This window comes from Nesoenas mayeri (genome assembly GCF_963082525.1).
Source record: "Nesoenas mayeri genome assembly, chromosome: 3".
NCBI lineage: Eukaryota > Metazoa > Chordata > Aves > Columbiformes > Columbidae > Nesoenas > Nesoenas mayeri.
Genome location: NC_137544.1, coordinates 35,022,271 through 35,039,194, shown reverse-complemented (window position 1 = coordinate 35,039,194; position 16,924 = coordinate 35,022,271). Strand labels below are relative to the sequence as shown.

Below are 16,924 nucleotides of genomic sequence, written 5' to 3'. Positions count from 1 at the left end.
ATGTTTTTCAGTGAAAGTTAAATTTTCTAGCTTAGCAAATATTAAAAAGAATATTAAATACTCAAGTTTTAATAGGTAAACATTCAGCCATGCAGAACGCTTAAATACAAAGAACCTGTGTACCTGAACTGTGGAGCTGATTTCAGACGCAAATCCTCCTGTCAAAGGAGCCTCATGGCTAATCAGCAATCGCCCAGTCTTTGCCACTGACTGAAAAGGAAAAAAAAAAACCCAAAAACTTAAATCAAATCACAGATCTTATGATTTTTTTACTTGTAGTACTTGAGGAAAATAGGAAATACATGACATTAATAGTGTTAGAATGTAGCTTTTTCCCCTCTTGAATTTTCACTGCAAGATAAATCATCCTGAAGTGTAAACTGAGAAGGTTTTTATATTTATCATAAAAGTAGTTACATCTTCTACTCCATTTTAAGAAAATATCAAGACTAAAAATTGATTCAACTGAATATCAATTTACCCTATAAATGCAAACTGTAAAATTTCTGAAGGAGAATAAGGATTTTGACAAGTCAGTAAAAACTTGGATCCATAAAATACTAAAAAAATACAGATGTAAAGAAATCCTTCACTGATACATACCCCTGCACAACCAGATCCTAGGTAAAGTCATAGCTATTCAGAAAGTAAAATTGCTTAATAAAAAATTTTAGCAAGAGAACAATCATGTGGATTAATGCTGCTTATTTAAGTTTTACATGGCAATTACAAGCAACATTGTTCAATTTTCAGTCTCAATGTTTGTGCGATTTTCATGTGATGCACTTCATAAATAATTACACAGCACAATATACACAGAAGGTGATCCAAGCATTTTTTAATCAAAACACAAACTGTGTTCATTATGAAACATAACAATGAAAGCAAAATATTTTTAATCTGATGGGAGTATAAAGCTTCACCACACCCAAATATCTGGAGGTTTATTGCAACTACATGCTAAATTGCCGAGAATTGAACAATATCAGATACCTTTGGTCAGAAATATGGCAGCAAAGTCGCACTGTCCATAATACACGTGTTATCATTTCATAAGGTGCAAAAAAAGGTTCACAAACTTCTAGAGACGCACATCAGAAAAAATATATCAGATTAACGTATGTTAATCTTTCAAGAAGAGTTAGAGTCTGATTTTTAAGGTAAGTACATAGTGTACTGCTGGTGTCATTAGTCATCAAGTCGAAAAGCCCAAGACAGTGCTGGCTATCAGGTCAGACTTTCTTAATGCCACGATCTTCAGTTTAATGGCTACATGAGCACATTCTCCAGTCGCGTAGTCCTGTGTTGTCTACATAATATAATACATAAAGCCAATGCCTTAATTATACAGAATTCCTTCCAATTCAAGTACTTTTCTAATTCTTGTGCGTTTCTAGGAGTGCTTCAATCAACAGCTCTAAGTAGCTCATCCACAGATGTATGGGCAAGTCACAGGCCTATAAAGAAGATGATCCATACACTGTACTATGAAGTGGTTTGACAAAATTCAGAGCTAAACAAGACAGGAAAAGGCATTTCAACAGTTGGGAAGTGATCCACGGTTACGTAGGCCGATTTCTTTAATTTCTTTTGCCAGCACAGGAAACTCATATCTACAAAGCAGAGGCACTGACTGCACTGTAAATCTGTCCAATACATCAAAACAACAGTTCAACGAACAAAATGTACACTTGAGTTTTAAGTTGATATGATAAAACTGATACAATCAATTTGAAGCAACTATGGTAAAACTGATACAATTAATCAGTTGTTAAAGGTTTTTTTTGAAAATCCTCTTTTTTTCTTTTTTTTCCAAACAAAGATTCCTTTGCATATATTTGTTCTGAAAGTTCACACCTTGAAATATTGCAAACTACCATTAAATTACAGATTGGGTTTCTCAGAATTTAGTACTATGAAACAGACACCGTTAAAATGCATATAAGAAGATCCACGTGGGATCAGACCAGTAATCCAGCATTCCACTACCCTATATCCACAGTGGAGAAAAATTGGTGTTTAGAAAACAGTAAGAATAGGGCCTTTAATATGTTCCTTCATTATTTCTCAGCCTTCAACTGCTTTCACATCACAGGTTTCCTGAGTCTGATACGGTTTCTTGCCCTAAACAACTGGCATCTTTTCTTGCATGATCTGTTCTCAAATCTAATCCAAGTAAAAAAATAAAGAAAAAAAAAAAATGCAGTGGTAGGAGGAATCTCATTTTGGAAACCTACTTCTCCTATATGAGAAATCCTTATTTTTACATATGATTCCCAAGGGCTTCAAGGATTCCTCCCCTGTAGCAGCTTTTTAAGAGCCAGCAAGCAGCTGTGACCACCAAGCATTGCATACAAGCATCTCAGCCCTGCTAAAAAGCACTATATATCACCCCTGTTGGGAAACCAACCAAACTAGCATAGCTCTGGTGGTTTCAGTATGCTTCCCAGACTGTTTAGGGTCAGCATGGATACCTGCACCACATTGTCCCATGTAGAAATACCTTAAAAACTTTCCAGATGGTTAAATCAGAATCAAAATTAGCAGGAATTATCACTATACTGCTCTGCAAATAGAGTCCTGGATGTTAAGGAAGGATGCAAGTATTCCAATTCCTGAATATTACAGGCATCAATTTTACTTCAACATTTAAGACGTGTTCCTAAGCTACAGTGAGTCTTCCAGAAAGACATGCAATCTTAATTATGTTATTTCCAGTGTTTGCAAACGCATCACAGCTCTTGGTAAGTTGTTCCAGTGTTTAACTGACTTCCCTGTAAAATTTTGCACCTTCTTTCCAAACTAATTTGGCGGACTTCAACTTCAAGCTGTTGGTTCTTATTTTACTTCTGTTTGCTATCCATTATCACATTTCTGCTGCCCACATGAACACGTTAGGACTGTGATCAAATGATTTCTTAACCACATTTTTGCTAAACTAAGCAGACTGAGCTCTAAATCTTTCACCAAACAAGACACTTCCAATTTCTTCATCATTCTTACAGCCCTACCCTGAATTATCTCCAGTTTTCAGTGTCCTTCTTGAAGTACTCCCATCTGGAACCAGCATTCCAGCCTTTTTCAGAACAACGCCAAATACAGAGATAATGTAACCAGGATACTGCAGCTCTTGGATGTATGAAGCCTTTTGGCCAAAGCAAAACAATGAGTCCAGTTTCAACTGATGACTGCTGTTCCTGTGTGTGTTTATCCTTTCAAGACACAAGATTTTATTTGGATATGCTGAAAAATGTAGTGTGCCTGACTCAGATCAGTTAATGAACCTGTCTTGTCTTTATCAGTCACCAAGTGTCTATTTTACCCATTCTTCCACCTGTTTGTTACCTCTAACTTATGTACTAAAGGTTTTAAATGTTTTCCATTGATAGAAATATTAAAAAGCAGGTTAAAAATTCAGACTCTGCAGAACCTCAGTGACTTTACTATTTCCATTGACTAGTGTTTCCTTTACATGACATACAGTTAAAGTCAACACAGCACTAATCCCATACTTCTCAACTATATTAGTTTGGTTTGTGAGCAGCTAATTTTTTATCATATTTCTAAGTTACTTCTCCCTACTTGCTTCTTCCTTGCTATTTTTTTCATAGTTTTATAGATTATTCCTTCTAACTGATTTTAGACACAGTTTTGTTTTGTGCGATATTTCTGGTTGATTGTTTGGGGTTGGTTTGTTTGGGTTTTTTGGTGAAAAAAATGCTTCATAAATTATTGGTAGAAAGATACATTGGTTCATCAAACATATTGGCTCTCTGTATGCCCTCTTCATTTTAATTATTATATTGTTTTCTCTGTCTTAGAGATGACAGTACTATGCAGTAATAACAGCAGCCAATAGCAATTGATGTGATTGTCTTAAATAATTTTTAAAAATATATATTACAATGTAAAAATGTTTTAGACAACCCATGATGAAAAAGCCCAACCGCTTCCTATACTGGCAGTGTTCTAGAATGGCTAACTTATTTAATTTCAATATCTTCATATGGAAATTTAATCTTATTTTCTGGAAGTAAAATGGCTAACCATTTAAAAGGGAAAAAATGTCAAAAGTAACTGCTCTACAATCTATAGAGCACAGTGGATATTGTTTATTATTATTTTCAGATATCAGTGCTCTCCTATAAAACATTAAGTTATAAAAAACAAATAGAAAACATAATATAAATAATATAAAAAAAATTAATCCCTGTCAAATCAAATGACGCAAGCATTCAACCTCCGGGATAACTAAAGCTCAACATTCGGAAGAGCATTTATAGCCTAAATAAATGCAGCATGATCCAATCCAGTAACAGGGTCCTCACCCTTCAAACTTAATGGGAAATACCACTGGTATTAAACTGGAGAAAACAGTGGTTAAATCAGAACGGTGTATCAAATTGGCAAGCAGAGAATCTTACCAATTTATCATCTTTTAAAAAGGTAGATGGTTGGAGTGTTTTTCTTTTTTCATTTGGATTAACAAGAGAAAAAGATGGCCTTTCAAGGAATGGTGTATTTCGTCCCTTCAGCCAGAGACTCATTACATTTCTGGAAGGGCTTGGTTCTCCTCCATTTCCCCAACATCCCTGCTCTGTCTTCCAAAACTCCAGTCTTTTCACTTCTTCCTACCTCAGTAATATCTAAATTTTGAAATGCATGCACGTTCTGCAGCTCATGTAGATTACTTTTAAAAATACATCTTAAAAAAATATTGTGTGGTTTAGGAGATTGGCACTGATAAAAATGTTCCTGCTTTAGATTCTGTAGGTTATCTCCAATCTCAAATTAAACCAACACGAAAACTTTTTTTTTTTTGCCATCTTTAGTAACAAACCATACAAGTTACCTGAGCATTTAGAGAACATGGCTCCTCTTTGTGTTAATCACTATGCACTTTCACAGCTGAGTTCAGCTGATGCGACCCTGGTTGCTCCCAAAAGCGAGAGGTCCTACCCTGCACAGAACCTCCCATTCCCAGCCCATCTCCCCAGGCACTGCCAGGACCATCGAGCAGGCCAGTTGAAGGACACAACCCCATTTATCCCAGAGCGCTGTGCAGACAGCACAAAGCTGCAAACACTGCTCCAGAGACAGATTTCAGAGATCAGAGGCAGATCAGGCATTGCTCACAGAAAGCTCCAGCCGTGCACCCTCCTTCCAGAGGGCACCCGAAACCCAGGTCAGGGCCCACCACTGTCACCTGGCTATAGCCAGTCAGAGAAAAGACTCTAGGGCTTTCAACTACTAAATTAACCCTGAAACAAAATCAGAAGTCAATATTGACTATAGTCTTCCACCTCAATTTTGTTGTTAGGACAGTTTTACATTGGTGTCATCCATAAGGATGACAATTGACATTGCGGCAGAGTAAAAGGCCTGTGTGGCATGAGCACCCTGATATTCAAATGTAAAAAAAAAAAAGTCCTGACACTTTTGCAAGACTAATGCTTTAAGATTGCACTCTGAAGGTTTTCTGAATTGCAGCTCAGCATTTTTGCAGTGAAACAGCAGAGTAAATTATTTTCAACCTCCCTGACCATATTCTTTATCCAAGAGTTTCTCTAATCACTTTTCTGTTCAACTCTCAATTTGTCATGTTGGCGGCTTTCTCCCCTTCTACAGGCACTGATGACAGAAGAAAATAACACAAGTCTGGTGCTTCCAAGAAACCTGAAAACTAAGCACTGACACTACCAATAACATACTGTGCCCTTATTTAGGAGAAAGGAGACTTGAACTGAGTTTGATGGTCAACTGCACTGTACACTCTTACTCTCCAACCACAGCAACAGCACTTCTTCCTGCATAACCAGCTGCTTCACCATCACAGCAAGTGCCTTGAAAGAAATTATCCAAGTCAGAATTAGATTATAAATGCTTGTTATTGTGTCACAACGGCAAGTTGCCTATTTTCTTTAAAAAGAAAATATTCTTCTCAGAATAAAAAATTTTCCATCTCTTACCGAAAAGGAATTATTTTGATGTTCACTTTTACGTTTCATTTCGCACACTTTTGATCGTGTTCTTTAGAAACTGTAAAAGATTCCTGCGTAACTGAAAAAACAGCTTTTGAAAATAATTTTAAAGCTGGCCAAAGTGCTGAAATTGTATTTGTATTATATCTCATTTCGCAATAAGTGTGTATGTAAACAATTATAAAACTGTACAAAAACTAATATTAATAGATAACATGGAATCTTGAAAAAAAAATACACCACTTTGGTGAAGTTTCAATAAGTGCCTTGAAAAACATTTTTTCTTTTCCATTTTCAAATAAGCTTCAATGAATTTGTGCTGGGAAATTGTAGAATTTGAGGAATCTACTTTAACCCATTAGTTCTGTTTTCCTTTTAATGTTTCAATAACAAAGGAAATTGCATAGTAGCATTCTTGGTACCGAATATCATAAGCATAGGGATAAAAATAAGATCCCAGATTTTTATTCAGCATTTCCCACACATAAATGTATAACATAACCTGCCAGATGATTCACCGAGGATTACAATTATATAGCATGTGCAAATTCACAGGATGACACATTAGGTTCAGTGCACCCCGGATACAACAAACTGTTTGTGCTTATGATACACTTACAAATGCAGTTATTATGTCCCCAATTTTCAGTCACCCCAGAGCCATGCTGGAGCTATAGAATCTAATGAAAAACAAGTAGATCCTCAAGCACCCTTTTGGTTTTTTTTACCAGTGTGCAGAGAGAAGAATAGAAGGGAAGAAGAAAGGCATGTGTCCTAAGAGCCTGGAGATGCTCAAGCCCCATAACTCTCTAATGATCATCATCTAGTTTGCAAATTGTAACTATCAGTTGCACAGAACTACCTTTTTCTCCTAGAAGTAATAAAAGGCAGGAATAGTATGCAGTCCCCAAAGCTCCAAAACAGAAAAACCTAATTCTTAACATTGAAGAAAAAAATTACATCATTAACCTGAATTAAAAGAAAGTAAAATAACATTTGATGTGGTTTTCAACAGTACTAAATTCTCAGAGAAGGAAACAGAGAAAGCCTTCAAATCTACTATATCATGTCTACACTGCACTCCTAAGTTAACTGAAACTAATTTATTAGTAAAATCAAGATGCAAAGACAAACAAATTCCATGGCAAACCATTCTTTCATCACACACAGCTTAACAGCCCAGAGTATGAATAAGATTTCTCAATTACTGGTAATGAGACAGCCAGCCTTACTTTCATTTTGTTAAGATTCATAAGGCTAGTGTAAGAATAATAAACATATCAGTATTGCAATAATACAGCTGAATGCTGGCAACAATGTACATAGATCAAAGATAAAACTACTTGGAAAGGAAAAAAACATCATTCTTAATCCATCACTTAGGAAGGTCACAGGAGAAAAATCTTAAAACTCTTCAAATGATAAAATGAAAAAAACATACGCAGCTCTGTAATGGATGAGTATGCTGATTAACAGCAGGGGATGAAAAAGAAAATTCACTTTTTTTTTTTTTAACTTGAAGCAAATAACTAAAATGCTGCCAATAATTTAACTGATCCCCATTAGCAGAGCACAAACCTTGGATTTCCTGCTCAGTAGTTAACCAAAACAGGCTTTTAATCCCTCACTGTCTGTCTGTTCAGCCGGTGCAGCTGAGGTTTGTGCTTTCCCATCTACAGGTCTGGAATACACCGAGCTGAGGCTGCTGCAATGGGCCCTGGCCCAGATGGAGCTTGGACCTGGTGCCAGCTTGGGCAGTGCAGACAAGTTTCCCCAAAGCAAAATGACCTGTGATAACCAATTCACATGGCAAGGACGAGCAGATCCATTAGGGCTCCCAGGCGGCAGAGAGCACAAAGAGGCGTTGATTCTGGTTTCTCATGAAGAGAAGCAAAACACGGTCCATAGGAGACAACACTAATGGGACACAGGGATAAGGGACAGAACAGAGCACCACGGACCTTAGCACACGAGCATGACAGGAGAGGCTGTCTTGCTGCACAACCCTCCTCTGGTACCATGAGTGCACCCCTGCCCACCTTCTCTGGAGAGAAAGACAAACACAAAAAACAAATCCCAGGAGTTTTATTTTTTCTTTCCAACTCATATCAGACTAAAAGATCAGCTCTTAGAAAGTAAACAAAGATCCAAAACCATAGTGCATTACAAGTATCATATTAATGAAGTAAAAAGGTAGGAAAATTAAGAGAAGTATTCAAAATGTACTTGCTGCTCAATTAACTGTTTATCTGAAACCAAACAACTAATGCTGCATATAATAAATCAGCAAAACTTCTTCTGTGGTGTAGTATGTTATATACAATGTTCATACTACCCATTGAGATCTTCGAAAGTTATTATATTACTATGCATTGAAATACTGATTTCTAATAAGGAGTAAAGTCCCCAGAAAATAATTCAACTTTACATGGCCACTTTAAATCTGTTCTCCATAACAGGTCAGTCTTGCTGTACTTCTACCTGGCTACTACTTCCACCAGCTCCATAGTATTAGCACAATATAGTCAGATTAAAATCCTAATGATAGCTTGAAGGAGGGGGAAGGAACAAAATCTGGAACACTGATAATGATGACTGAACAGGACAGGTCCTTGTACACACCCCTGTGGTACTCACATGTCACTGGCCTCCAGGTAGCATACCATACTCTAAATGACCCTCTAGGCCCAACCACACAAACAGCAGTTCACCTATCCAGCTGTCCATCTGATCAGAGCATGACATCCTAACTCGGATACAGGAGTATTCTGGGTTGGAGATAGTACCAAAAGCTTTGTGGAAGTCCGGATGATGGGGTAGAGTGCACCCTCAGCAAAGTTGCAGATGACACAACACTGGGAGGAGTGGCTGACAGGTCAGATGTTTGTGCTGCCATTTGGATGGACCTGGACAGACTGGAGCAATGGGCTGACAGGGACCTCGTGAAGTTCAAAAGGGGAAGTGCAACATCCTGCCCCTGAGGAAGAACCAACCCATGTACCAGGTACAGGCTGGGAGCTGCACAGCTGGAAAGCAGCCTGGCAGAAAAGGGACATACGCATCCTGGTGGACACCAAATTCACCATGAGCCAGCGATGTGTCATTGCCACCAAGAAGATTAATGATGTCCTGGGCTGCATTAGGAAGGATTTGCCAGCGGGTTGAGGCAGGTGACCCTTCCCCTTACTCAGCACTTGGTGAGACCACAGCTGGAGAGCTGTGTCCTGTCCTGGGCTCCCCAGTACAAGAGACATGGATATATTGGAGAGAGTCCACTGAATGGTCACAAAGATGATTAAGGGACTGGGCTTTAGGGATCTCATAGATGTATTTACATATCAGAGGGGAATGTTCAAACAAGACAGAGCCAGGATCTTTTTGATGGTGCCCAGGGACAGCAGTGGAGAGTTAAGCTATTATGCTGATGTTGCATAACACACTGGTTAAACCTCACTGCTCTGAAATCCACACCAGGATGGATCTTTTCCCCAGCTTAAAATGTAGGCACGGCAGCAACAGTTCATAAAGAACTAATGCGACCACAGCTGTGATGCACATATGAAACATCTTACAGAGCAATGTTAGTGCAGCCATAAAACTTACTGCCTCAACACACCAGGATTTTATTATTCCAATATGCATCATTTTACACTACAAATGCCAAAAATAATTCTGAAAGATGAACGCGGCTTCTTCCTGCATAGCATCAAAACCATAAAGCTGTAGTGTAAAGATAGTGGTGCAGAGATAATGAGAAATGGAAACAGGCACAGGAAAATGCAAAGTAACCTGGACAATTTAAAAAGTTAAAATTGAAACCAAAGGGGTTGGCTACAGAGCTAGGCAGAACATCCTAAGAAGCAATGAAGAGAGCAGCTAATAAGACAGTTATGGCCTTTACATCCTACACAACGCTGTCAGGATATGTATGGCTGAGATGTTCAATTGAGAGATTTATAAGCTTCCTGCAAAGCCAAGAACCAAGAACAGATTCCCAACATGTTATGCACCGTAAAAATACGGAGTAGCAGCGAATTCCTCTCCAAAACAACTTTCAATTTAAATAGCTGCGATTGTGACAAGAGAAAAGAAATACAACATACTGCAGAGAACATCTCAACACAGTTTGGGATGCTTAATATAGTTTTTAATAGAAGAGAGCTAGACTAGATTAAAAGGACTGATATTCTATCAGCCAGCAACTAATATCCTGACGCCTTTCAGTAAACTTACTCCTGTAAAACAACACGGCTACAAACCCTCTTGTAACACTTCCGCAACACCATTCTATGTACCCTAAAGCAGTTAATTACTAAGAAAACAGTAGCTGCTAATAAGGGCCATAGGATGTGGAGATGACGGAGAAAAGTTATGTTTTATGTAGATGGATATTCCTGCTTAATCTGAAAATATTTAGGAACATACTAACCAACTTCAGGAAGAGATAGGCAACGAAAAAATACTTCTGGCACTCCATAGCATGACCTTGTGACATCCTTAACATAAATTGAAACATACACTCTCAAATAAATTATTTAGGAAAGAAAACTGATTCAGAATTTAACAGCAATTTGGAAATAAAACCCACCTGGCTTGTTCTTATCACACCATATACACTACATTGATTTTACTGGATTCTTGTCCTCCCCTACTTCACACTTCATTTGTTTTCTGATACTGGCAGCTCTCCTTAACAGTGACAATATTTTTAATAGCCATTTGCTGCAAGGAGCCTCTGTTTACTTCTGAGGACCACACATACAATCTGGATAGCACTACTGAAATAAGTAATATGAATATTAAGAAAGCCTCTTTTGATCAAATGCATCTAAATCCCCCAGTCATTGTCTTCTAGTAATAACTATAAACTGATTCCTTAAATATTTTTTTAAAGTATAAAGGCAAGTGAACTAATGGAAAATATTAAGGCATGGTAACTGGTCACTCAGAATTCCTCAATACTTCGAACTATATTTGCTTATTTAACCACAATTAAATACATCTATTCAAACAATTCTTCTGATGCAGACTTCTAAAAAAAAAGACAGGGACGTTTAAAAAGGCTGTTCTAGATCTTCAAACTTTCATAGATCCACTTTTTGGCTAAAATTAAGAACTCGGCCTTAACTCAGTGTTCTCAATTTGCCATATGTTCACAAAACATTTTAAACACAGAAGAAGGGAACAAAACAAGTTTCTAGCCACCAACAAACACCTGTGAAGATACCTTTCAAGTATGTGTGGAGGAAGAACCAACTTTGCTGACACTCTTCGTATCAGCAATTGTCTTTTTCAAGTAATACTGAAAGAATCACATCAAGGAAGAACAGAGTATATCTGCTAAATCTGAATGCCAGAACATTTTCTAATCTGAATAATCATTCTGAAAAGCTACACTACACTTCCAAATTTTTTTTGCACCGAAACTCCGTAAGTAGGAGCTTCAGCATTTATGAATCCAGCATCTGCTTCATTTCTATTTCATAAACTTAACTCCAATTCTGATAGCACAAATTCATACAGCACACCACAAAACAGATTAATCCATTTCACTGCAGCTGTTGACCCACTTATGCTTAGGATTCATTGGATTTAACATCTGAATTACTAATGTGGATTGTATGGAAAAGCATGAGGCAATTCAGTGGAAAGATCTGAGCAATACAATCACTAAATAATTTAAGAAAAATAGATCAAGATGGTCAAGATGTCTGAAAATGAGACATGTGCCATCTTCGACCCCTTTCAAAAACAAGCATTAGCATGTGCCTAATAGATGTAGTAACTATTTCAATGATACAGATCATTTACAGATTTTTGTACTAAATATCTTGCCAACCAATGTTTTAAAAATTCCTGTATCCCTTGTTTATTCTTTTGAATACATTTTTCTTGTACTACTTCTCATTTAAATTAAGTTCTCTAAAGCAACAACCAATTCCTCTTCTCTTTTCATTCTTTCAGTACTATATTTCATCTTATTCTCCCTTCTATTTTTTGGGCCCTCTTAATCAAAACTACCTAAGCGATCCTTAACTGATTCCTTCTTCAACCTCTACTCTCTTCTATCAGTTATACCCTCTCTGTATCTGACCTACATCAATTTATGGAGGAACAAATAGTCATTTTCAAGGTATATTCATTCTCAGTCTGTTAGGCAATGAAATTAGGGTTCTGTGACCTGATCTTATTTTTCTGTCCATTTGTCAGTCTCCTGATAGCCATCATGCAGACAAATGCAACTCTTACAACTATTAAGCCCCTGCAATCTTGGTAAAAATCAGTCTCTCTGGGTGAGGGAGATTAGTACTCCTGCTAACTGAGTAACACAAGAAAAGACAAGCTGCACTTAACACTGTCTCGCACAGCTCTTTCAGCAACCAGTAAGCACCAATACACTGCCTCCAATGCTACCTACAGTAATTTGCCTGCAACTTTTTTATTTACATTTCCATTAAAATACCATGAAATGTGAAACAACAGTTATTTTCTATTCAAATAATAACTCTGTTGCTTCTACTACAACAGCCTTAGTTTGATCTTTTTGATGTGTCTCAATCAAGTAATTTGGATTTAACTTTTTCCCCAGAAGAGTGACTACAGTCACAATGCTTGAGATAAAGGTAAAACATTACCTCTCAAAATCAACTGATTAAGATTATATCATAAAGCTTCAGACTTTGTCACATGCAAGTGGTCCAGAAAACAGGAAAAAATGTAAATTTATATTGACTGAGTCACCATACAAACGGAGGTTAAGAGTCAGCAGCCTTTCCTTTATAGATGAACTTGACTTTCATATTCTATCACTCTATTTTCTGGAAAACACCACTATTAAAATCTTCCAGCATGTTCCATCAACATCTGCCTTGCATATTCAAGCTAAAACTAATAAAAATAGTAGATTACACTAAAATAAGAACTTCTCCCAATGCTCAAGTTATTTAAAAGGTTGATCATGTGCCTTTTAGTTCTATTTGCACTCAACCAAATTTATTCCCCACTTCCATTAAGTTTAATGGTATTTGTGCACAAGTGACATGCTATTTAGAGCTGTAGTGAGCCAATGGCATCATTTGATGGTTTAGCACAGGACAATAAAGTAGTAACATGCAAAGTGACTGAGAAACTGCCATGAAATATATGCATTTTTCACTTACATCAGTGGAAGCCTCTTCAATGACAAACACCATGTCAAGCCTCACATCTGAGGCAGTCATTTCTTGACACACAATAGACCTACATTTATTGCTACATTCAATCTCTTAACACAAGCGTTAGCCCAAGAATCACTACCTGTAATGATTATAAATGTACCCAAAAGAAAATCTATATATAGACCAAGAAATATACTTTACTTTTAAATAGACTCTCCTAATGAGATGAAAAATCATGAAAGTAACCTGGGAAAACCAGCCTGCTTCCATTAATTGACATACATTTTTCCATTGTACTGTCACCATAGCACCAACATGAGTCAGAAGCATGAACAAATTACGAGCATTAAGAGTTTATAAATATTCCCTATTTATCGAGAGTATATTCCTCAAAGAATCAACTCTTTGGGTTCTCGTATCTAAATTAAACATGATACACAGACCTTGGTATTTTTCACTTAGATCAACAGCTGAGAGGATGTGTTAAAGCCTTTACATGCTTATCAACCAAAAGACAGCAGTCATTTCTGTAAATGACAGAATAAATAATCAAAGTCTGTAAACCATTCACTTCAGAGTTCTGAATATTGCTGAATAACAGTCTTTGTTCTCTACTTTCTGATTATTATGTATTATTAACATATCTGAAACACAGTGTTCACTCTAAACACTTCAAAGTGTCATAGTCTAACTGACACAAAGACTCTTCCCCAAATCACTATGGCAGTTTTTATATTCAATAGTAGATATGATGCAGACAGAAAACCTTGAAGTTGCCTTAAGAACCACACAAGGCACAAACAAGCCTGTCTGAAACTTTGATTTCCTACTGTAACGCTGTTGAATAACACTCATTCCAAGTCAGAAAAATAAACTCTCCATCACTGTAACGATTGAAATGCCTGTAGAGAACTCCTCATTCGCACCCTCTGTAATGCAATGGACCAGAGAGAGAAGATTTAAATATAGAACCCTGGAAATACCAAGGAGCTTTGTACATCTCAGAGTACGTCAATGAAAGAAGCATAACCAAGCTTGTCAACTGAGCAAAACAATATTGACTGGAATGTCAGTTCATTCTTGAAGAGCAGTAATTAGCAGAGCTGGAGATCGGCTATGGATCATTATAAAACTCAGTTTGGTGGTGGAAGGGCAGGAGGGAAGATCAATTACCCAGTATAAGTGGTAAACAAAATCTGGTTGTTGACTAGTTCTGTTTTCCTACTCTGAGCAACATTTTCATTTTCTTACAGAGCAATAAGAAAAGTTCTGTAATTCGCTTCACAGAAGCTCATCAAGTTACTACAATAACAAAATCTGCGTTCTCTGATATTCCCTGGAGCTATTTTTGCAGAAAGCTTTTCACAAGCAACTTTATCAGAGTTTCTAGCTTTCTCAAGTAAAATCTTTCAGAGTAAAATGTACCCATTTTAGAGAAAGACTCTTGCTTAGCCTTTGTTTCACTTATTTTCCTCAAAAGGGAACTGGTACAGTAGCTTTAAACAGCTAGCGTGCAAAATCCAGAGAAGTGGAAAAAGGGACTAAGTGGCTGTACTGTAGCACCTCGAAGAAAATGAAGTTTAAAAAAATCCGTATTTTTAAAAGCTAATGGAAGCTCAAAACGATGAACTTATATTTGCGCTAGACAACACAGGAAAAAGAACAGACTAACATGTATTTTATAAAAGGTAAGATAATGGCACAAAGAAACCAAGTAACTTGTCAGATACCGTAAATTTGTGGCAGAAAGGACTTGTAACTGAGGGACTTGACTAATGAAAAGCACAATCTCTTCCTTTATGTACTCCTGCATTTCTAATGATGTTTAGTTATAAAAGCATTGAGTCTCTCAATTTTATATTTTTAGATTTTTTCCAAAGTGTTTTATTTAAAGATCAGCATTTCTGCATTACCACTAAATATTTTATTTCTCTGTAATTTTGCACAAGTACACAAAATTAATAGTACTTTAAGAACGCATATGGTGACCGGTTAAAAGAGAATCACATCAGCAATTTCCTCAGTACTTTGCTGAATCATCAGCTTGCTCAGTCATGTTGGGTCTGACATTAATTCAGGTGAGAATGAAATAAAGATTAAACTAATAAGGAACACAGGAGGGAAGGGGAATGTGAGTCTTGATTTCTACTTTACAGTGACCTTTCTTTTGACCTTTTCCCAATACTGGAAAAAACTTGGAATTGTACTATCGCTTACTACAAATACAGGTCAGAAAGCTACTTAACAGTATGATGCTTTAAATAAAACAAGTTACAATCTTATTAAGCATTTGACAACAGTGGAAGTTACAGAAAAAATATATAGCTGAATTTAGTATCACACTGGAATTTGCTTATTACGAAAGATAAGTCATGTCTAAAATAATAAAGGTTCCATATATTAGCTCTTCCATTACTCCAAGCAATTGCCACCAAAAACACTCTACATTTTGCAACATTTCATTACTGCAAGTAAATGTAATTAGATAAACCAAACAAAATCTTTACATTTTAACTTCAAAAAAACTGCATCAATCACAATGATAGTTTTTAAATCTAAACTCATATATATCTAGAAACAGACATTAACTACTTCATATATGTATTGATTTTCCAGTACAAAGAACAATTTACACATTACAAGGAAGACAGATTACCTGGACAGATTTCATGTTTTTCAATAAAACTATATTAGCACAAACTTCTGACAATATTTTTAAGGTCTAAAAATCACATTTTTCTCTAGTCAACCCATTATTTAAAACCTCCTGAAGTCCTAAGCCAAAAAAGTGATAGCATAAAGAGATTTCTCCAACGTCAACAAAACACTGTAGCTGATAATTAGAAATTAATTGTTTCCACAGGCTTTTTAAAGCAAAACAATTGTTGCTGTCACATTACAAACAGTTCAACACTAATAAATGGAAACAAAGTCACATTGCTGTTCTTAATTATCCAAATTTCTTTTTTTTTTTTCCTCATCTCTAACTCCTTTTTCCCTGTATGGAGAAGCAGACAGGAAAGAATCACACCTTCTAAATTTATTAAAGAAAATATATTTTCTAAGATAAATCTTTCAAAGCTTTGAAAAAATTAGTAATTCAAATTTGTCTTTTAGTGCTAAAATAATGAACCAGTTTACCGGCAAATGATAAATAAATGCCACTTATTCTTTAAATTGAAAATAGATTCCCCTCTTGCAGTAAAGCTGTTTGAGCCCTTTTTCCTTCAGAAATTTGTAATCTTCCAAACACAGCACTCCTGTGAACTTTAAAATGTAGGTACCATGTCAGTAATTGCATCACAAATGCCAAAGATGATAATATGACATAGATTAGTACTCAGTGGCAATGTTTGATCACAGGCCAAAAGAGTGGGTTTACAGTTTTGTCATTTGCAGACCAAGAAACTTAATAAAACTGGCAGTATATATACCTACACACACACACACATATATATATATATTAGGTAGATGGAGAAATCATAATGCACACTTACAGCACACGCATTACACAGTAACCAAGCTGTTCTAAATCACCAGTTACTGGTTTTCTCATCTGTAAAGTTTGATTAGCATTCCCTGTAAACAATAACAAGTCTGAAACTGCAAGTCATTAACCGAAGTACAGTTTCAACTTGCAGCACACTGCACTGCTTATCGAAGTAATGTGACAATAGTTTAAACAGACTATTGCTTAGATAAATGGATAAATACTTCATATATGGTTCAAATGCAACAAAGAATGAATTTCATGATCTTGAAATTACATCAGCGTAAGTATTTATA

The 16,924-nt window shown here is 36.4% G+C and overlaps 1 protein-coding gene across 21 annotated transcripts in view; it reads right to left on the bottom strand.

Annotated features, from left to right (window-relative positions):
• BCKDHB (branched chain keto acid dehydrogenase E1 subunit beta) overlaps positions 1-16,924 on the bottom strand; it is a 121,479-nt gene that overhangs the window by 48,908 nt on the left and 55,647 nt on the right. For 19 of the 21 annotated variants that reach the window (XM_080341537.1, XM_080341538.1, XM_080341539.1 and 16 more), the window contains one exon: positions 124-210. The exons of 1 other annotated variant lie outside the window; for it this stretch is intronic. In XM_080341537.1, coding sequence (XP_080197663.1) covers positions 124-210 — 87 coding nt within the window. Of the gene's footprint in view, positions 1-123; positions 211-15,917; positions 16,406-16,924 lie in introns of those variants that run through there. One more of the 21 variants, XM_080341541.1, reaches the window with a different exon arrangement.